General features: G+C 37.5%; 1 protein-coding gene across 5 annotated transcripts in view; it reads right to left on the reverse strand.

The window, feature by feature from the left end:
• CACNA2D3 (calcium voltage-gated channel auxiliary subunit alpha2delta 3) overlaps nucleotides 1-23227 on the reverse strand; it is a 551583-nt gene that overhangs the window by 250867 nt on the left and 277489 nt on the right. For all 5 annotated transcript variants that reach the window (XR_010072843.1, XM_063348451.1, XM_063348449.1 and 2 more), the window contains 4 exons: nucleotides 10536-10667; nucleotides 9096-9156; nucleotides 8856-9006; nucleotides 29-103 (listed from right to left, as the gene is read on the reverse strand). Coding sequence is in view for 4 of the 5 variants with exons in the window: in XM_063348451.1 (XP_063204521.1) it covers nucleotides 29-103; nucleotides 8856-9006; nucleotides 9096-9156; nucleotides 10536-10667 (419 nt within the window). In the remaining variant the exon portion in view is untranslated. The remainder of the gene's footprint in view (nucleotides 1-28; nucleotides 104-8855; nucleotides 9007-9095; nucleotides 9157-10535; nucleotides 10668-23227) is intronic.

Here is a 23227-nt window from a genome sequence, read left to right on the forward strand (position 1 = left end):
CTGCTGTTTTGTTACTTTCATTCCTTACCTCTTTGTTGGCTCTGTCTGCTTGAACTAATGTTCCATTCAGACACGGCTCTACATAGTGAAGTTCTTCATTATACTATAGAGAGAAGTAAAAATTATGATGAAAAATTTAATTAAAGGCTTTGAAAGAAACAATTTAATTTAATGATTTTGAACTATAGTGAAACATGCACATAAAGCAAGAACAAAAGGATTTGGTTCATTTTTAAAAAATGGCTGTGGTATTTTTTTTTCCTTTTACATGATTCTTAATGTTTCAGAAGTTTATACTTTTTAAAAGGAGCATTTAATTGAATGGATGCCAACACGCAGGTGGAGTTAATGGGTACTATATACATTAGCTGGCATAAATATCCTTCGAGTTGAAATCCGGATAGTATTAAGAGGTCATGTTTGATACATCACAGTCAGAACTCCCAATTCTTTGCTACATATAAAAAAAGTCCTGACAAATACTTGAGGCACTGTCTAACATTTTGGAAGGTTAATAGTGGAACAACTGTGGCAAAAAGCCTGTAAGCTTGAATCAATCCTGGACATGTCTGACAGTGGTCAGAATTTCAGTCACGCACAGTAGCTTATTATACACTAAGTCATGAAGCTGTGACAGATCTTTAAGGAATTATTTGCTCATCTTGCAAGGTCTAGGTAAGTTAGATATCCCAGTCCTATTTTCAGAAGCATCCTAAGCATTAAAAGAAAGTCTCATCTGCAGTCAGTAGATCTTGCAGACTCCTACATGCTTAAGTCACTTGATTGAAAATTGCACTTGACCGTTTAAATCTTTTAAACCTTTTAACACAGGTCAAATTAATACAGAAGTGCCTTCAAAAAGTCTACATTAGTGGTATAGATAGTTTTAACATAATTCCTCACTCATTAATCTACTCTAAAAGTTATCACAAATCAAACTATAAGGCCTTTGCGTTTAGGCTCTACTCAGTATCACCCTTTCATAGGCATTAAATGAATCAGAACACCCATAGTAAACAACAAAAGACAACACATTAAGTCAAGCAAAAAATAATTAGGAAAAACATTTCATTAGATTAATATATGCATTTACTCCCTTCTTCCTCCACCCCAGTGGGAATAAAAAAAAAAAGCCTTACAATGACTCATTACAGAATGCTCCTTAGACAAGATCCTCTGTCCCTGCAAGTTCTCACCGCCTCTGTCTGCCTGCAGCTCTGAATTTGTTCTACTCTCTTCAATTTAACACCACTCCTTTCTCTACACATATGTGTAACCATAGACCCCTGCAGCCTGTTCCACTTTGGACACCTGTCATCATCATTCATTTTAGCAGCGCCCTCCTCACCACACTCGTAATTACTGTTGCATAGGGAAGAGTGTTTAATTTGAACTGCATGAAGTTACCCTTGTGGCATCGTGCTAGACTCAGTCAGCTATAAGGAAATACAAACCCGGAGTAACTCCACTTACTATTGCTGGTTATACAGACTATTTACATCTTGGTTGGTTGTACAGAAACAAACAAAAATGCTCGAAAGATACACATAATTTCTGCAGCAGACTTGCAAGCTTTCCTAATTATTTTATTCCCATCAATGTTATTCCAGTATATGAGAGTCTGTGGACATGTCTATTGCTTCAAAGGTAATACCAAAAACAAGGCAAAGACTTCTGAAATACTTTAGAGTCCCTGGGAATGTCCCATGTGCATCTCTGTGTCATAACAGTTTATTGAGCTGATAAATTATGTACTTTCCCCTGTAGTTTCTCTCTTCAGACTGCCTTCCAATCTCTATGTCCTGACAGTCATTGCAAAATAATAATGTGAAATCTACACAGCATCTCTTATTATAGGCTAAAGTCAAGACCATATTCCATTCTATTGTAAAAAAAATACTGAAAATCTGTAACAGACACCAGTACCCCAGCCCCTACTCCCAAGCTTTTTCCTGTCTTCACACAGTTTTTTTTCAGCATGTTCTGTAATCAATATACTTTCTGGTCAAGACTCTTTTCTAGCTTGATTTCTGTAGCTGTCATTGGAAACTATATTAACATACATAATTTTCTTTACTTGATAAGAAGCACAGAGTCTATAATTGGCCAACATGCAATAAAATACTAAAGTCTACCTGTCTCTCAGTCACGGTCTCGCTTTCAAAGACCTGTATGCAAGCAAACTCAGAATTTTCTAACGCTGTAGTAGTACCATAATTTTTTTTCCAGGCCTACCACCACCTGCAAATAGATGAAACAACTTTCTAACCTATCAGACCTTCCATCTAAGTAGCATAATTTCACTCCATTACATTTCTATAAGATTTATTTTGACTACTATTTTGAGTAACTCATATCATAAGTCTATTCCCACAGATGCGTAGCTTGCATGTCTGCCAGCTGCACCATAACCCAGACTCCCAGTAGCTTCCCATTACGCCCAGTATAAAGCATGGCCAGACTTTCACAGAAGACATGCTTTAAGTCCCCTAGCAGCCCCATTTTACAGAATCAACCTACTTTAAAAAAGTATGAATAAAAACGTTCATTCACACATAAAGAGCACAATTTCATAGATGGCATGTGGCAAAGAACTTCTGCTGTCATTATGAACATAAGAAAATGTAGATATTCATCCTTTTGAAACCCAGCTAAATTGTGACGTTATTTGCATTTGTGGCATCTAATTCACCTTGGGATTATTACTAGTAAAAATATTTTAAGTAATCTGCTACGTATGGCAGAAGAAACTGAATTATGCCAAGGTGTGTCAGTGAGTATTTTATGTAACGGTGTTCTGTGGATATCAAGCATAACCTGGAAATGTTCAGTTTGTTAGCAGTTCTTCCTCTGCTGTATGGATACAAATAAAAGCACAGTAAGAAAAACCTTTGTATAAAAAGGTTTAGCAGTTCCTGATGGTTTGACTTCTTGCAATGGTGCATTTTTATGATATATTTTAATTTTTATACTCTTTGTTAATCGTATACACTTTCTTTTCCTTTTTAAGAAACTCAAATATTAAGAGATTGAAAAAAATTACTGGACAAAATTATTTCAGTTCCAAAAGAAATTCCCAAAACGGCAAACGTCTGCCTCTCGAAGTGCATGGAAACTGTAGAATTCTCATACGTGAAGGCATTCAAACAGTGTTTGCTGCTTAAACTAGCATATCCACCCGATAAGATCTTTAGTGTAACTGTCAGCTTCTAGTAAAATACCCAACGTGTGCTTCATAGCATATATTCGATTTCTTTGTCATAGGGTTTTTTGCAGTGTTCTTGGTGCTGCCTTTCTTTTAACCGTGCCAAACTTAAGCGGAAAAGGAAAAAATTCCACACACCCCCCACTTCTCACCATTTTATCAGCAATTTGAACTCAGTTCTGCAGCTTTTCTATGACATTTAAAATTTTGTATTTAGTGAAAATAGCTGATTAGTAACTGCTGACTTTGCCAGCAATACCCAGTGTAGATCTCTTGTTAATTTACGTCAGTAAAAGCCTGCATTTAGCTTAGCGAGTCTTGCATCACACTGTTTCCTTGTGTTTCCGAGCATTGCATAGTCCCATACCCCTACGCTCTGCCGTATGACATCTTTGTATGTTATAGCTGTGATGCAACAGCTCCTTTCTCAGCTCCTCTTCGAAAACCTCGGTCTACTTTCATCTCTCTTGTAATTCAAACATTTGATGACATTGGTTTTTATTATTCTTTTATTTACTTAGTTACGTTTATCTGTTTTATTAGCTCACATTATTTTGTCACTCTAGTTATTTCTTTGCACAACAGGTATAAAATAAAACGAGTGGGCTAAAATCTGAACTAGTATAGATAGTCAGCTGCTGACTAACACTGTACAATCAGATACTGTTCATGTTCTGAAAACATGACATATATATGGCTCTAGCACACCTACGCAAATTCCCTTATGATTTTTCATGTTTATGCTTTATGATATTTAAGCCTTCTGGAGCAAGGTCCACAGAAACAAATTAAATTCACATTTTGTTGTGCAACACCACACAGGTAAAAAATTTCATGCTGTATTAGGCATACTTGGACATCCGATACAGCCCAACCTAAGATCTGGCAGTGAAGCCAAACCAGCAAAGAAACCAAAGGAACTGATATTTCCAAAGTTCCACGAGTGTTACCATGTGCAACAAGTGGCACACGAGTGCAGCTGACTGCTTGGAGCAATCCTATGCAGGCCAGCAAGTGCCTGCCTTTCTCTTTCTCAGCCTGCTCACACATCAGCTGTACAAAATGTGATTATTCAGGCAGACTGAAAAGTAAGTTTATCCATAAAGTATTCTGTATGACTACAAGGAGTCCAAAGAAGAGACTATACAGAAACCATTCATAATGGAAAATTCTACAAATTAAAAACAGGGAAGTATACTACTGTGCTTTGAATTAACAAATACTTTTCTTCTAAACAGTTTTGCTAAAATGGTGTGACTAAAGCATTAAAATTAATTTAACATTCTTGGCTCAGTTAATATTTTGTTAATTTAACGTAGAGTCTACATTTTTATAAAAGCATTTTAAAAATTTCAGCATTTGGCAAAATTAGTACTCGTTTTATGATAATATTGTTAATTTAATGCATGACTTGGAATTATACTTCAAAGTGAGTTGGAAAAATAGGCCTTTTCTCTTGTTGCTGGCATCTCTGTTCATGTACCAGTGAACTGACCTTAAATTTTAACACAGGCAGCACAAAATCGCTTTTGTATTTCAAGACTTTTTTTTCAATTCAATCATCTAGTCCATCAATTTCAGATAGATTTTGCAACAAACTAACCATGAAGGCTAAAATGATTTTTAACATTATCCTTTTCTGTTTGTTCTCTGGGAAGACCTGAATTCTGCTTTCTGCTATATATACAGATAAAGTTAAAAATCAAATGGATATGAAACAACCCAGCTAATGTACTGGTAGTGGCTTTTGGGTTTTGTTCTTGGATGGCGTGTTGTGGGATTTTTTTTGGTATCTGACTGCATATTTATGAGCATTAATTGAGTTTTCAACTATGCTAGTATGCAGTGACCATAATTCCCATTACAGACAACAAGAATCCTAAACATCCTTTTGTATATGGAATACTGAAAGATATAACAACCTGAAAAGTATATTCAAAAGTCTTAAAAACTTTTTGTACAGTGAAATATTGTAAAGGGAGAACAAAATATTACCAGAGTTGATGATCACAAATTTTGCACAAATGCTTTTCAGATATCACTTTTTGATCTCCTGTTTCCTCTTCTTCCACTGACCCAGATACTGATTTTCTCAACGCTCAATTCCTTTCCATCCTTGACTCCCACTGTCGACACAGAGCCCTGTCTTACACCAGTCCAGCTTCTCTAACCTCATGTTCTCTTTTGGCTAACTTAAAAGTGCTCTCCGTTCTTACTGTAACACAAAAGTTTCTCATCTGCTTGCATAACCCTTCCACTTGCTCCATTCTGGCTGTTGCTCATCTGTAAGTCCTCTCTCACATCTTTCAGCACTATTTTCCTTGCATTTCTTTCTTTTGCCTCAAGATGCAAGCATGCTTTAGCGTTCTCCCCTCTTGTAAGTATACAACAGAGAGAGAGCTCCTTAACTTATTTGACTCCAAATTCCTAACCCAGTTCCTCACAGAAGTCTTCTGTTGCAAGTATTTGTTCTGTTAATCACTGTGCGTAATAAAGCCATCCTGACAATCACTCAGGCGCTTCAGCTGGTAAGTGTATGCTTTGTCCAGATTTCCCACATAAAGCTCTTATTCCACCTCAAATTTTGGTCTGGGAAGAGAAAGCGGTACTTGGTCATTTGTCTCAGACTTCCAGATGTCCAGCAGCCCTCACAGAGACACAATTTGGACAGGCCTTTCAGAAGAACATTCGGCATGAGCAAGTATCAGCTGTGTGAAGAGCCTTAGACATTTAGGCACAGTGGATCTATTTTTGCACACACTGCACAGCTGGCCAGCTCTAGATACAGAGACTTGCTATATACACACAGATCCATGTTACAAACGGGATTTCTCATACGGACATACGTGCATCTTACCTTCAAATTGAACCATTTTCACATCACCAGGCTGTATCTACATCATAAACAGGTAAGATGTGATCTCACTCCAACACATTTATCTATAGATAAAAGCTATGCCTTCACGCCAAGAAGCCTCTTGTGTGGGCTTTGTTGTCTCACGTTTTGATCACTCAAACATCCTCTCCAGTCTTGACAAAGATCATTTACCCTGCTGGCACTTACTCAGAGCAGTGCTTCAGAAGTAATTTTTGCTCATCACTTAGACCACAGTGCACCCTCACTATGTCTTCCTCTAATACATCAAATTTTAGGAGTTCATAATCCACCCCAGACTACCAATGCCACTCCTCATTGAAACGTCCACTCCTTCCTCCACAGCACCAGTCTCTGTTACCAGTTTGTTACATTTTCAAGGAAATAAGTTTTGTGTTTTCTTTACATTATTGTTTTGTGCCTTGTGAGAGAGCAATGATTATATTGTGACATTTAGCCCAAAACTAAGGTAGCTTCAAGGTGACATGACAGCACTTTCCATGCTCATTGTCACTCCTGTCACAGTCTCCCTGCTTTCCCCTGCGTTTCTGCAGTACCTCTTTTTCTATGCCGTGAATAATTTCAGGTTCACATTTGCACAGTAACTAAACCATCAGTGACCTAATGAAATTAAACAGCTGAGCTGGTAAGAATAAAACTGCATTCTCAGTTGCTATTTCTACTTATTTCAACAAATAAACACATATTCATCCTAAAAGAGGTTAGAGAGAAGAAAGAGCCTTCATATGAAAAAATTACTTCAGAAAAATACTATAATTACCACAGTAATTACATACCTTTCTAAATATTAAGAATTTCTTATACGAGCCAAACTACATATTAGGCGTCGGCAGGAGAGGGCTGCCACCGCAGGCCGCGTGGGACAGGCCGCGTTCCAGCCAGCGCTGACACGGCTCGGAGCAGCCTGTGAGGCACCAACCCCGCCGCAGCAGCAGGCCTGAGGCGGCTGTGGCATCCCCCCGCAGGCAGGCGTAAGGGAGAAGCCATCAAGGGCTGGAAACATTTGGAAACACCGCTGGAAAAGTGTCACGGTGAAAGCGGTGTGCTTCTGGACACCGTGGCCTGCAGGTGACTGACACCAGGGCAGGGACAGCCCTGAGGGACGGTGGCTATGGGTGACCCAGGCTGAGGTGGGGACCGTCCTGAGGGACTGAGGCCCATGGGTGACCCACACTGAAGAGAAAAAATAAAGAGCAGAGGAAAATCAGTGGGCAGGGAAGAGTGGCACTGAGAAATTAATATGCACAGAGCTGCTGGGAGAAACCTACACAGGACCCCGACCCCCAGCACCTCGCCCAGGAGAGGGGAGGGACTGAAACAGGCAGCGAAGGCAATGGGTGCCGAAACCAAGGCGCTGGGGGGGCGGGAATGCTGGGCAGAAGCCGAGCCCAGGCAAGGGGCAGAAAGGCTCGATTCGGTGTTTCTTTCCTTTTCTCAATGCCCGAATCAGTGATCAGAAGTTTGTGTTAATTACGTAAAAATTATGTGACTCCATGCTGTTTTATGCACAGCTCAGTTAATTTTCAATTAAATTTTAAATTGAAAAAAGTAGAGTTTATTTATTTCATTTTTGCTTTTTTGGAAGTATTTACACAGTATTTCTGCTGTACTACTTAGGCAAAATCATGAGTTTGGATTCTAGCTACATACATTTTTACATTTTTTGATATAGATGAGCTTTTTGCTTTTCCTGAAGTAAAAACTTCACTTAAAGAAAACGTTTCTTTTTTCTTCCTACATCATTCACAGTAACTGTCACAACTACTGATAAACACAGAGATTATACATCAAAAAATGGCTGGTCAAGTATCTTAATAATTACTTAGCTGAAATGTTCTTTCAACTGACAAAAGCTATTTAGATTACAGTTAATCACAATTTTTTTGAAGGATAGTAAATTTTTTTTATACAATATGTAATTACATCTTTCTACTACATGAGTTTCTGATAATTATGCAATTATCATGCAAGGAGATTAGTATGAAAGATACTCTGAACTAACTGCTTGCTATCTGTTGAAAATACAGCAAATGCACGTATACCTCAGGCTTACGTACTTAATTCTCCATACAATCTCAAGGATTTGCACTGCTGTCACTAAGGTCATTTATTTTAGTACACAAAGAGCACTTCCCTTGTAGCAAAAAAAGCAAAATCCTCCTTACAATCAAGTATTTGAAGACATTTTTAGGATCTATACATACGATAAAACCCCATGTTTATAAAGTGTTAGCAAAAGAATATCAGCAAAGGAGAATTTATAAAACCACTAATTCCTACTCCCTCTCCCTCCCCCTGCAAATTGTAGTTCTGATGTCGGTTTTGGACATGTTAAAGCCATCCTTACCTACATGATTAATCCCATTACTCTTAAATACTGTAAAACTAGCCTCTTTTCATGGATCTAAAACAGATACCTGTACCATGGAAAATAAACTACCATACACCATAAATTTCAGGCAAACTACGATGCAGATTATTATTCTTTGCAACTCCCAAACTCAAGAGTTTGGGGGGGTTTAAGGGGTTTCAGATTGCAAGTCATCGAAAAACACTTTGAAAACACTGTCAACGTGGAAAAGCTTGCATTGGAAAATCACAGTATCTGTCCAGTTGGTTCAGATGGCATCTTATATCCATCACCTGCCTGCAACATTGTTCAAGCGTATTGTGTGATGTAAAACATGACAGATAGCAAGAAATGATGGAAGAAAAAAAAAATTGGGGGAGGAAGAAAAGTCATGAGATACTCACAGCAATTATATTGAAGAAGTCATCATCTCCAAGGGTATCCAAAATAGATGAAACTGTCTGTTTTGCAATAGTCAAGCGAAGACCTTTCATACTGCCACTGACATCTACTAAAATTACCACATCTTTTGGAGAAGTCGCTGCCTGGATGTACCTAAGAAAAAAGACCAAACAACTTGTTCTTTTCAATACTGAACTTCTTCCTTTCAGATTTCTTTAACACTGGCAGCCATCATTACCTACCATTTTCGATTTCTGCAGTCAAATGCAATGACTCCATTCTCGTCGGGTTCCCATTTAATTCCTGTTTTAAAATACATGAGATAAAAAGATTAAATTACATTTTCCCAGTACCTGTTCAAAATGTATCTGTGGTATTGGGGCTAAGTTGCACTTAAGGGAGTTTCACACTTTAAACTAACAGGCAATGGTATTATAAAATAGGAAATACTGGGAAAAATAATTTAATAAAATAGAACCACCGGAAAAGATTTTTTTTTCCTCCTCTCTCCGTTTTAGCCTACTGTAAGGTGAAAACCTCTTCAAGCCTACCATGTTCATCATATTACTGTCACTAAAGAATTGTCATACTTGGTCACTAGTGCTGGCAAGCTTTATGGGGGCTTTATGTTTTATGGCAAGCTTTATGCTTGCCAAGTCCCTTTCAAATCTTGAGCGCTTACTGCCCATGGCCGACCTCCACAGGTTATGCTATCCTGCTTCACTCACAGGTCATAAACCTGATGCTTTGCTCACATCACTCTGAAGAGGTAATATGTCCTGGCTGTGGATCAAAACAAATATGATAAAAATCATCTCCAACCAAAAAAAAATAATTAATAAAATCGACAGGACAATCCTTCCTGCTTTTTACACTAATTTTCTAGCACAAATCAAGAAACAACCTTTAAAATAAGGACTATCTTCTACACTTGAAATATTTCTTCTACACTTGAAATACCATGGAGCTTGAGAACTGAACTATAATCTAGAACTAAGACAGATGTAGTAGCCATTACTTTCAGTTACTTTCAGACATACAAGCTTGTAGTAAACCTGCTCACATTAAACTCAAGACTTCAGGCTTAAAAATCCATGGGTTGCTAAACCACGTCCGCTAAAGCAACAGTTCCCACTATGGGCCTGATCCAAAGTTACAGGAGCTGAGGATCAGTTTATTTAACTTTTTAGTTTAGTTAATATGTAGTAAATTTGGTATGTGATTAAGCATAAAACTTAATTGTTAACTACACATTTTAACCTATTTCTATAGAAATAATACAAGCATTTTATTACAACTGGTGTGAAGTAAACTTTAAAACAAGTTTTTGAGATCTTTAAATGTAAGTATGTCAGGTTAAGTGGAAGTCTAAAAACTGAACGATAAATTACAATTAATTCTTACTGTATGCATCGATAGAGCTCATTATCTAAGTTCAGTACTATATGACGGGTCTAATCCTTTCACTCTCCTTCTTCACAGTCTGTTTAGAGTTTATTTTGCAAATTGGTAGAAAAAACCCAGAACACTGGAAACGTTGGTTAGATATCTCTCTCTCTGAAAACTAGGTAAAGTAAAATCAAACCTGCAAACATGAAAGTCACGATTTGTGACAACATTCAGTGGAAATTTGCAGCCATAGCATTCGTTAGTGTATTTTAAGTAAGAACTTTTATTCTTACCTGGATATTGTCTGAAAAATCCTTTTGCGCTTCCAAAGTACTGCCAGATGAGAGAAGGGTCACGATCAAAATTATCAACAAACACCTTATTTAAAGATTCTGACCAATAAACTCCATTTACAATGGCTGGATCTGGAGGGGCGGTGGGGAGAGGGAAAAAAAACAACACAAAGAAAAGTGATTTTACCTAAAAAGAATCCCTTGAACTCTGTCATCTTCAGCTTATTCAGTACCCAAAAATCTAGTGACTGCAAACTATTGCAGAATGTCTTGCGATTTCCTTTGTTAATTAAGTGATTCAAAATAAATGATACACTTAAATAATGAAAGTATGGTTAAAACACAGAAGAGACACCACATATACATTTTTTAGATAAGTTAAAATGGCTCATTAGACCATTTATCTGGAACTACTGTATCGCTTGTCTGGAGAACATAAATAAGTTAATCTAATAATAGATTATTTACTCAATTTACTTTCCTTAAATGCATGGAATGTCTCATGGCAAGACTTCATACTTTTTTTTTTTAATCTTCAACTTGGTAAGAACTTTCTCACTATATTTGAAAGTTTATGTATGGGAACAGAAAGTGAAATATCTTTTATTTCACACTTGAATGCATTACGATATACCTTCAAACACAAAATTTCATGACAAATGACACTAATTGTTATTTGGAAAACACTGGACCCAGATTTCACAACAATTACCTCATCATGTTTTATTCCCATAGGAAGAGGAACTACAAAGCAAAAAAACTAGATGTTGAAAAAAAGTTATTCTTGTTTAAACATCCCCATCTATCAATTCTTAAAAACCCCGGCTGCCCAAGTATATTTTAAGGTGCAGATTCAGTTTGATAGTGGGTAATCAGAAATAAATGAACATATCTTTAAAAATTACTCCAAATTGTGAATTTTGAAAGACGAGAAACAATTAAGATATACTGTATTCCCAATTCAATCTGTACGTGAAGTCAGCAGAATAGAAAGAACAAAACTAAAATCACAGATGTATTATTTTCATTCATGAAAGTGTGCATACATGAATACGCAGTAACATTTTCTCAAGCATTTGAAATGATGCTTCCATTAGCTTGCAAAATAATGTCGCTGTACTGATTTCAGAAGATTGCTTAGAATGTGATTTTAATGGAGTGGAAAAAAGGTGAATTGTTATCATTTCTTACATTCATCAAGAAAAACAGCAGAAAAAGGGAAATGTCTCAGCTACAAATCTGTGAATGTTGCTTTCTTCTAAATATTTAGGTTTACATAAATGGACTGCTGAAAAAGCAAGGTCAACAAAGCAGATGTTGTTTTTAAAACGTGTCTAGTATAGTTACTTGTTTCCCTGGAGGATGAAATATAGATTTAAAATCTGTCCAACTAGACACATATCAAACAAACCTATGTCACCAGTCTAATGGTAATACTTCAGTTTTGCCTAGCTGGCAAAATCCATTGTCCAGTTGCTTCCAACTCTGCAGTTACTCCAAGAACAAGCTGTTGATTAAGACATCACAAATTAACTGTCAAGACTGCCTATCCTGGGATCTATCATCAGTTTGTAAAAATATGCTGCTATTTCAGCACCAAAATATTGATCCATTGTTCAGCATTTAGACATTACACGAGAAACAATGCACTAAAATGAGAATCCTATTCTCAGTCCACTGGAACCTCCCAGTAATTAGCTCAAACATTGCTATTTTGGTTCTGCTCCTACACACAAGTTCTGGTGGAGTATCTTTATCACTAAAGAGTACAGTGGCATTATTGACTCAGCATTACAATATTAAGATAAGGTGATAAGTTTAATTCACCTTTGAAAAGAGCAACACAGTGAAGAGGGTTGGTTTTGTTGGGGTTTTTTTGTTGTTTGGTTGTGGGGTGCTTTTTCTTGGAATCGTTGCTAGAAAAGCCTGTTTATAGGAAAACCAAGGAACCTTTCCTCAAGCCTCTAGAGAGCTAGAAACTCTTCATATGCCCTTCAGTCATCAGGATTAGTTAAAAGCCAAACAAATCAAACTGATTAATTCTATCTTAATTTACATTTAAAATAAAGTGTAGTGGTTCTTAACAACTTATTATTTAGATCTCGTTCCAAGGCTGGACACTGTACCTTAGTATTTTACAATATCATCAGTTCATCAGATGTCTTCTATTCTGGATTCCTCAGAGGCTAGTTTTTAATTCCCTTTCCTGATGAACCTGTGCTATATAGTGCCGCTCAGCTAAGCAGAGCTTTCACTCTGCCTCCCAACCCAGCGATGATTTCCTTTGAACTCTGCATACACTCTGGCTCCATGAGGCCATGAAGTCATCCATCTGCTAAGCTCTAAACTGAATGTGAAATCCTTCCAGTGGCATTTCAAAAAATATATTTATATGTTTTTAGTTTTACATATATAAATTACTTTAAAAAAAAACCCAGACACATTAAACTATCCATGCCACCACAACAGCGGATTACTTTTTTTAGCCCATATATGAAGCGCCACTTAACATGTTTATACATCTGTACTACAGATTAGAGAACTCCGTGGAAATACAATCAGGAAATTTTCCTTGAGCATGACTGGTGGAGTCGATATGCTGATCACTATAAACATTAATCCAGTGACTCTGAAACTAATAGGAACTTTTTAGCTGAAAGGAGCATTAAGCAGGCATTTTAAATAAGAGGGCACAATTAAAACGTGAACTATGACGACTGGGTTCCTTCCTTCAAAATGAAACCCAGTGACAACTCACTACCTTCCTACACGCTGCGTATCTATTATGCTGGCTGTTCTTTTTATAATATACCAAATTACATTTTATGCATCAACCATTTTTAAAAGAAAGTAAGTAAGGTCACACTCAGTTTAATCCTTAGAATACAAAGAAAAGTGAAGTGGGGAAAAAATGTATGCACACCACGAAACTGCAGGCGTACAGACTTCATGCGGAAATCCCGTGTCTTTACTGGCCACTGCATCTTAAGGCAGAAGGATTTCAAACCTGAGCTCCTTGTTCTAAATTTGATAATGACTGTTATGTGGATGCATCTCTGTCCACACGCATCATCCTAAATACATCCGAGTTCCTGACCATATATCCTCATTAAAATTTTACAGTCTCATCTTCTAATAACCTATATGTTAAGTTTGTAGTTCTGGGCAATTTCCAAGTTTAGTAATTACACTTATTTGCTTAAATTGCCCCCAATACTTCATTTTGAAACAGTATTAAGTTTTTGTATTATTGGTGAATGCCATCTGCATCCTCAAAATAGTTCTATGTCAATAGTGGTAAATAAATGCTTGTGAATATTCAGAAATCTGGGGAGGGAGAAAAAGAATAAATGATAAAGCTTAATATAAATGCAGAATCATTAACGTGATATTATGGGGCTCAAAGACAATAAATGTAAATAGCTTCTGCCACCATTCCTGAAACATAATTTCTGCTTTTGCTTCCTGATATTAACAGCTAAAATATAATTAAAATATTCCCTTTCCCTCGCCTTTTAGATGAGCTGGCTTGCAATTATATGGGATTTTGCTCCACTGCTGTTTGTGTAGATGTTACCTGTTTTTTACTGATATTTAATATAGAACCAACCCCCAGGCAAATAGGTACACAGACATGAATCTGAAACAAAATCGCCAAAGAACAGTACAAATGCATGTAGCAATTAAGTTGCTGTCATAGATACTGCTGACCCACAGAAACAGATCCGAAGTCTCGACAAAGGCAACCAAGGCGCGCAGACTGGAAGACGTGCAACAGCATGCCAAAGGTTAGCACTATAATGAAATGTATTTTAATTCACAGAATCCATAAAAACATCTAGAGTAGAATAAGTCTATGCAATGAAACTAATACATACACAATGCGTTTTTCTTTCTAATTATTCCAGCAAGGTTTATAGAAAATAAGAGAGACCACTGAGGAATTCAGTGACTATGAAGAAAGTGTGGAATGCTTCTCTTTCTTGCCATACTCTGCTTTATTACCAAGAAAGAAAAATGTTACCAATGGTCCTTAGTTTTTTCACTATTATATTACCTCTGTAATATAATCACTAATTTCTCCTGGAAAGCTGTCAAAGATGCTGACATCCAAAATTATGTTCTTTCTTGTAATAACTGATGACCTCAAGAGCAGCCCCTAACGTTGCATAGCAGTACCATCATACAATGCAGCAGTACAAGCACAGCCTATAGGACCAAGCCCTGGCAAAGCAATGCAAAATCCAGCACCCTTTTGGCTCAAAGATAGCAACAATATTAGCTTAGTTTTGATGACACTGACAACATATTTAGTCTGGTCATATTTTAAAGAATAACAAAATCACATACTTTGCTGGGACATACACCAACAATCTAATAATTATACTACTCAACACTAATACAAATGCTTTTCAGGGTGGTCCAACATATTCAAGAGCTGGGGCTAGATGCCAATTTTGGCAACTGCCTTTGCTTTTTTCTTTCTCTTCCCCTCCCTCTGCCTCCACTGGGTAATGTGGACGCATCAGCTCACAGATCAAAGCATCTGTCCATCTGTAGACACAGAAGAAGGTGTTTGTCCATTTTGCTTCATGTACTGAGAACCATTCACCAATGTCAGAAATCACAGTCCCTCCTCATAAGTATATGGGGTGGTAAAGACTGTATACAAAGGCTTAGTAGTAGGTGTTTAGTTCTTTCAGCTTCCAACGTTGCCCTAATAGCATTCCCCTTCTCTTTTGAAGTGTCAGCAGAAGAACTGGAGTATGGCCAGATGTGTTTATTTTTATGATGAGTTTCATGAGTAGGTCTGGGGTTTGGGGGGGGTTGGGGGACTTTGTGTTTTGGTTGGTTGGGGTGGGGGGGGTGGGTTTGTGAACAAGGTGGTCTGAGATTCAACTTTAGTTTATTTGAAAGCCAGAATTACAGCAAACTTCTCACTAACACCTTTCTGGAATAGAGATTCAGTTCTGACTCTGCTAAGAGCTTGTCACTTAACAAATTATAAAAAAAAAAAAAAAAATGTCCTGCAGCAAATCAGTGTCACCCATTTGGCTCCTGACCTGGTTGGACCCTGCTTAGCTTATCACGTGTAATAGCTAAAAGCAACCAGTATGTGAGGAGTACCTGCGAGTCAGAGCAGAGCTCTCGAAACAGCATACAAGCAGGATCTATGAACACAGAACATTATCTTCTTTTTTTTTTTTAAATTAAAGGAAGAACTTGGAGCAAAAGTCAAATGCTTCCCTTACTGTCCACCCCAGAAAGAACTAGAAAGATGGTGCTTTAATAGAGCTGTTATCACAGGAGACAGACACACGGGGCAGTCACGCCTATCACTAGGACAGTCTAACAAAACAGGATTGCCTACCCAGCGATTGCTAAGAGGCCTTTAGCTGAGGAGAGCTAAGGTCAAAACCCAGTAATCCTGACAGATGATCACTCCATAAATTAATGTGACCACAGATACCAGGATATTTCTGTATTTTCGGGGAAACACGCTCATTTCCATGTTTTTGCAGGATGCAAATTGAAGACTATGAAACTTGAAAAATCAGTAAGAAAATACCACACCACAGAACAGGATGCCACGGTGTGACTGACAGACAGCACGAGCAACATGAAAAACCACTGTTAGAAACAGTTTTCCAAGTAGGAAAGGAGAAAAAAAATGCTCAGAACATAGGAGTTAACAAAATTGAATGGATACCCTATATGCACTGCAATTTCATCACAGAAGCAAAATTAGTCTTGAATACTGAAAAAAGAACCAGTTCTGACACATGGCAAAAAGAAATTTCTGCACTGGCTGATGGAACAGTGGCTATCAGCCACCAGGAAATCCAAACCCCTACAAGTGGCAGGGCAGGAAAGTGTCATGACAAACAATACAGAAAGCCAGTGGAACACACTGCAAATTAGAGGAAAAGAAAGTAAATGTGACTGCTGCTCAATGAAGTCAACTGCGCTCTAAAATATTTAACACACAACATACCAAAAGGGACCATTTTAGCAGAGCTGTTGTCGAAGTGATAGATGACAAAGGCAAGGCACAGCCTTGGAAATAAAAGTCATCCTTATGGAAGTTTCTCAAGGGCAGGCCTCTTCACAAATCTTTACAAAAGCCATTTTGACCACGCAAACTAACATTTCATTACAAATGTCTAATTCCTATTGCTCAGGCATTCAGAGAGGGACAAGGAATTACAGAAACAGGTCAACTTAGTTACATGACACAGTGCAGTAGGGACCAACAAATAATGCTTTGAACCGGAGATGTTAGAGACCTCCTAGTTTTATCAACACATCGTGCCTCCTGCATACAACAAGTGGCAGCATGAGAACCTTTAGAGAGAAAAGTTTAAGGCACGTAAAATGCACTACAGTCATACTGGGCCATAATAAACTACACCTCTACTCCGACATTCCTGGGGGTATCAACATAGTATGAATGTGCAAGGATCAGATACGAGAGCACACTTAGATATTAGCACGACAAGCCATCGTCCCTCATCCTCTAAAAATCAATAGTCCCTTACTGCTGTAGTGCTTTATAGTCCTTGTGTGGTACTTCTTCCTCGCACAAAAGGCTGTTTGCACAATGCGAGTGAAATGGAAGTTTTACTCAAACGAAAAATAGCTGGAAAAAGCCTCAGAGATAAGAAAATGTTCAGCTGGTTCAAAACCTCTGAAGGTAGTATTAAAACATACTGAAAACACTGAGCAGATGCACAAAAGCATCTTGAGATGAATACATTGCAAAATCAGTTATGGATTCTTAAACACTATTTGCTCCTTCAGGAATGTGCCAAATAAAAGCTGCAAGAAAGACACCTAAATAAACAAAGTACAGTGTAAAAATGTCTTTGTAAGTTTTTAGCCAAACAATATTTTGAAACAGTTTATATTCTAGCCAAGCATACTAATACTTAACCAGAAGAGCAAGCCACCTTTTCTCCTCTTCACACAACACAGATCCAAGAAAAATCAAAGGAGGTCTGTGTTATGTAGCAGGATGGAGAGACAAATTATTACTGTATTCTAAAATAGTAGATGAAATGAAGAAAATGTATCTTTAGATAAACTTCTGTAATTCTTTGTCAAATGTCAATCTTCTCCACTCCATACGAAACAAAAGCTACAATTTTTACATTTGCCATACAACCATTTAATCAATTCTTTTTGCATATTCAATCCTAAAGGTTCTCAGAAACCCAGAACTATTATATCAATTACCACTAAATTACCAGATTAAGAATGCTTTTCCAACATAGGTCATGGAGAAAAAGTCTTCAAAAATCTTTAAATAATGCAAAATAAACTGAAAAGCAAATAAAACTCCTCAATGCATTCCTAGAATATAAACTCAGTCCATTAAAAATAATCTTGTCTTGAATCATGAGATTTGTTTTTCATGCATATATCCCACACTACAAGATAGCCTGGGTACTTTTACTTGTTTGTTATTATAAGCCAATAACAGAACATACCCTGTTTCTCTGATTGCTTTTTTTCTCATTAAAATAATGAAATAAACACAAGTAAGGAAAATTAGCAGTTTAAAAGATAACAAACCAATTATAATTAATTTTAATTATTTTTTTAAAGGTATATTACTGTTGGAAAAGAGGGAAACAGTTTGCACGTTAGAGGCTAATGATGAGCAAAAGCCTAAAAGAAACAGACAGAAAGTGGAAGTAACTGCTCCCAAATAATAATTAGGCATATAATGTCAATAACATGTTTAGTGTATAATATATACATTTACATACACACGTATATAGCCGTAGACAATAGATGTATGGTGGGGTTTTTGTTTGTTGTTGGTTTGGGGTTTTTTTGATGACTCAAACCTTTCTTCGGGTTACAGAGTGATTATACAAAAATGGAAGACGGCACCAAGAAAACCTCAAACCCAGTATTTTTCCAGACTCAAAATGCAGAGAATGAAGATAAGGAGGAGGGTACCTTGTACGTTTAAAGCAAGTAAATTTCTTTGCACTTGGTGCAAGACAAAGGCAACTGCTCTTGGGACAGGACAATGATGCCCTAATTGATGTTCCTTGAACCTGTTGGGTGGAATGAATTCCTATTGCTGCTGAGAGATGAAGAACGAATCTTTTTGCAAACACAAACACTAAACAAATAATGCCTGGCTTTGGGCACTAACTTCTGCCGTGCTGATCACAAGGCAACATAAACCTACTTCAGTCTCACAAAAAGGAATAATTATGTTTAGAAATTATTTTTGGACAAAGTGAATTTCAAACTTTTCTTAAATTTAAAAATGTATGTCTAAATGGTAATTGATACCATTCCCTTTTTATCTTGCGATATAAAGTGTATTTCATGTAAGAACTTTTCACCATGGCATTACAGACTGACCTTTCAAACAAGCCACGTGTTACCAACACATCTTTAAAAGCCAAATGCAGCTGGATGTGGCAACACTAATTAAACTAGTCCAATACGTTCAACTGTCTCCTTACTGGTTCTGCAGTTATGACTGTCTGGGGACAGATTCCATAATTTCAGTGCTGACATGCTTAAAGTTTCTTTTTCATTCAGTGTAATTGGAAACAGGTGAGAAGAGAACTTGCTTCATGTAAGGGATGCTTGGGTAAAGTAGGTAATAATCAAATCAGGATAATCAAAAACGAAGCTGAAATAACTTTTCAGACTTCGATTCAGGTAAGCACCCCGAACACAACATGCCTCCAAATCAGAGCTGTTGAGAGTACGGACAGTAACAGTGCTTGGGTTAAAGCTGGTTACAAAGTCTCAGTTAAATATCGATTAAAATGCACTCCCTTCAAGTTCAGTAAATTCACTCCGATTCAAAGAGAGCTTGCCAGTGCCTTGCTGCTTATTCATGTTCTCAGCCTAGTGATACTTTCGCTTGTGCTTCATTTACTTCATTCTTGAAAATTTTGTCTTTGTAGTCCACACTCTCTCCCTATAGTTCAAAGGGTTCACATGCCATTTATACAACATCCCTCAAAGTAAAACAGGTGAATTACAGCGAGGACAAAATTCAGTTTGAACATACAAACCCGAGACGTTTTCTAGAGAGGTAGTGAGTGGGACCCAACGGGAACTCACGCTTAGGAAACCTGTGGCAACAGACCTCCCTGTGTGCGCTTACGCATCCACCCAGGAACGTGGGGCGCAGGGCCACGCTGAGATGTGGTTCCAGGGCTGGCAGTCACAGAGCTGAACTAGCATGGCAGCAGGCAGGGGCTAACGAGCAGCCCTGCAGCAGGATTCGCTATCTGCACCTCCGCGCTCGGCATTACCCTTTAATGCTCTCGGTTAAGCTCCACTACGTCCTGTGGGTATGCCTTCATACACTCCTGTATGGGTTACGCAGTACCCAGGCCCAAGTGGACAGGAATAACAGCATTAAACAGCTGTTGCTTCCAACTCTTCACAACGGGAACTAAAATGGTGGCTCCACAGCTTCGAATCAGTCATCAGAGAAGTTAATACTCATCAGAGACAATAATGCAGAAAAAGGAAAGATAAAAGAGAATACAGAGTAATTTTCTACCATTACAGGCCTAAGGTAAATTATTGTCGCTTTCTTGCCACTGGAACAAGAAGGAAGTAGGAGAGGCATTATGATTAACAGAAATGTCTCGGGTCAAAAAGCCTCTTAATATTGTCCCTGAAATAGTGTGCATTAACAAACCTTCGCTGGCTCGCGTTTGTCAAATGGCAAAACCCAGCGCCAAGTAACTAAGCAACAGCTGCTGAATAAGGAGTGGTAGAGAGTAGGGCTTTTTAGAGGAAAAACTTAATGTTACCGTGTAGCCTGTATCTGACATCTAGTTGCCATGGTGATGTGGATGTATTAGAAACATACAGATTAGCGCCACAGCCAGAGACAGACAGACTGGGATACAAGAAAGATAAAGCACAGTATACGTCTTGCGTGGTGATGCCAACATTTCCAAAAGGCTTTCTGTTAAAGACAGAGAATTGAATAAAGGAAAAAAAATATCTGTGAAGCTAAAGCCCTTTGCAAGAACAAAGCAGCAGCCTGAGTAGACTCTGGGAATCGGATCTGAGGCAGAATTTGAGCAAAAACAGATGGAACAAGTGGAGAAGTCTGTGCATCTTTGTCCAATAGCCAGTAAGAGTTAAAACAAAGAAATATGGGAAGATAGGAAATTCTCTGCAACCCTGACTCAATCAGTTAGACTAAGAAAGTTCCTTTTAAATTAAATAATGACCAAAGTTAGGAAGACAGTGCAAACACTGTTCTAGAGATCTTAAAATGTGAAGACAAACGATTCAGGGGAAGGATTTCAAAGCATAAATGTAGTGGTCCAGGACAATATGTGGCCATGACTATTTAAATAAGAACTCCAGGATGTTGAATTTTCAGAAGCATAGTCCATAAAATCATATATGACAGTGACAGACAAGATTTTATTTCTTAATTTCACACCTTGCAGGAAAAGGGTTTTACGTATCTGCTAGCTGCAGATTATAATCTTTCTGCATCACTTGAGAAATGAATTTTTTTGGTTCTAATATTCTAGAAAATAGGTAATCTCGATTTTGACAGCCACTTGGAAGGCATTGATAGGAAAGTATGACTGAACAATATTCATAGCTCTTTTTAAGTATCAAATTGAAAAAACCTCATTTAATCAAAAAATGGTTGTGGTTCATCACGTTTCAATATCTTTTAGAGAAGGCTCTATTACATGCGGCAGATTTTTTTTCCTATGCAAGCAAAACTTTTGATTAGAGTCTGCATTTATTGACTTGTACTGCATAAACTCATCTTTTAACACGCAGTGAAAATCATGCAGTGGAAATGCCATTTGACACAGGTGATATTCTTTGCCAGTCTCGAAATTGTTCAAGCGAAACTTAAAGATAATTTGTGAAGTCTAAGATCTGCTTTTACAATATTTCCAGCATTCAATAAGTAAACACGGTGAGCAGAAAAGCACAGACTAGGCCTGATGCTTTTGTTACTAAAGACACCGAGCTCACAATTATTCAAAGCTGTATTGCATTCATACTGTTTGTAAACTATTTCTTAAAGTACTAGTGATTATGAAGACAGAAAGATAGGAAGGAAGGAACCAACTGCAAGAAAAGAAAGAAAGCATCTTGCAACAGGACAAGGGGTATTGGTTTTAAACCAAGAGAGGGTAGATTTAGACTAGATATAAGGAAGAAATCTTTTACAATGAGGGTGGTCAAACACCAGGCCAGGTTGCCCAGAGAGGTGGTCAACGCCTCATCCCTGGAAACATTCACAGTCAGGCGGGACAGGGCTCTGAGCAGCCCCATCTGGTTGAAGATGACCCTGCTCATGGGCTACATGACCTTTAAAGGTCCCTTCCAACCCAAACCATTCTACAAGCCAGAAAATAATATGAGAGCACACGAATAATTGATTGCCAACTTTCCATAATAATAATTATTATCATAACACAAAGCTTTTGAACAAAGCTTTAAGTCACATGATAAAATCTCTACTTTCAACAGCCAGTAAACAATAGGTGACAAGAGAGACAAAGAGAGGCACGAACGACAGTACACACGTGCTACAAATAATTGTGTCATGAGCAAAGCTGTAAGAGAAATAAAGCCTATTTCTGCAGAAGAGTATCACAAGCTTGTAAAAAAAGACCAAATCAAACACATGAAGTCTTGGAAGAATGCTAAATATTGGCTGTACACAAGTAAAGCAACTGCATTGTGAAAATAACGAGAGCAATGATAAAATTTGAATTGAAACCTATAGGAAAATAAAGGATATTTATAGTCCTCTTGTCCCTGAAATGAGTGAAGTCCAAATATACTTCAAGACCTGTAAGAGACTTTTTAATCACTTCTTTTACAAATCCGTATTTACTCAGAGCAATCATTGTTGCAGAATCAAAACATTGCTAATACTTGAATGTGTTTCAAATACAACGGCGCTGAATTAGTGTGGTATTACTTTAAAGAAAAATCAATTTAGACTATTATTAATAAAGATGACTTTATCTTTTTTACATATTATTGAACTTTTAATTGTATTTTACATTCATGAACCATTTTTTTTAAAAATGCTGATGACACAGTTTGAGACTCTCAGCAACATATTGTGTGCCTTATGTTTGTTAGTTCGGTTGACATAAACCATATCTCCTGTTGACAGACATGCTTGAAAATATTCAAGGACTTCAGCATCCATCACAGAAGAACTTTGCAGTTATGGAAAGCACTGATAAAATCCCTTCCTGTACTTCAAAAACACCAGAACAGCAGCTATACCACAGTATGAGCATGGAAAGAACAGGCGGAAGACAGTCAGACAGACTTCTCTACGTTAAAATTTATGTTACTGCTTTTCTTTTTCAACGCAGCAGATTAACTCTTGGGCTGTATAACACTGATATCAAATTTTATTTTCTATCTTGGTTCTTCTTCTCTGTCAGCAAAGACACAGCAAGACCTTGCACTAAGGCTACTACTTCATTCGCTAAATATACCTGCACAGATATCTGACAATCTGTGATCCAGTGTCATGTGTGTTTGGGTTTGGGGTGCTTTTTTATGGTTAGTTTGGTTTGGGTTTTGGGGGGTTTATTTAGGGCTGGTTTTGGGTTGGTTTTTTTAACACCTCAAACCAAAAGGCTTTGGATAAATTAATTTTTCACCTGATTATGCCCAAACTGTTC

The sequence above is a fragment of the Chroicocephalus ridibundus genome, chromosome 10 (genome assembly GCF_963924245.1).
Source record: "Chroicocephalus ridibundus chromosome 10, bChrRid1.1, whole genome shotgun sequence".
Lineage (NCBI taxonomy): Eukaryota > Metazoa > Chordata > Aves > Charadriiformes > Laridae > Chroicocephalus > Chroicocephalus ridibundus.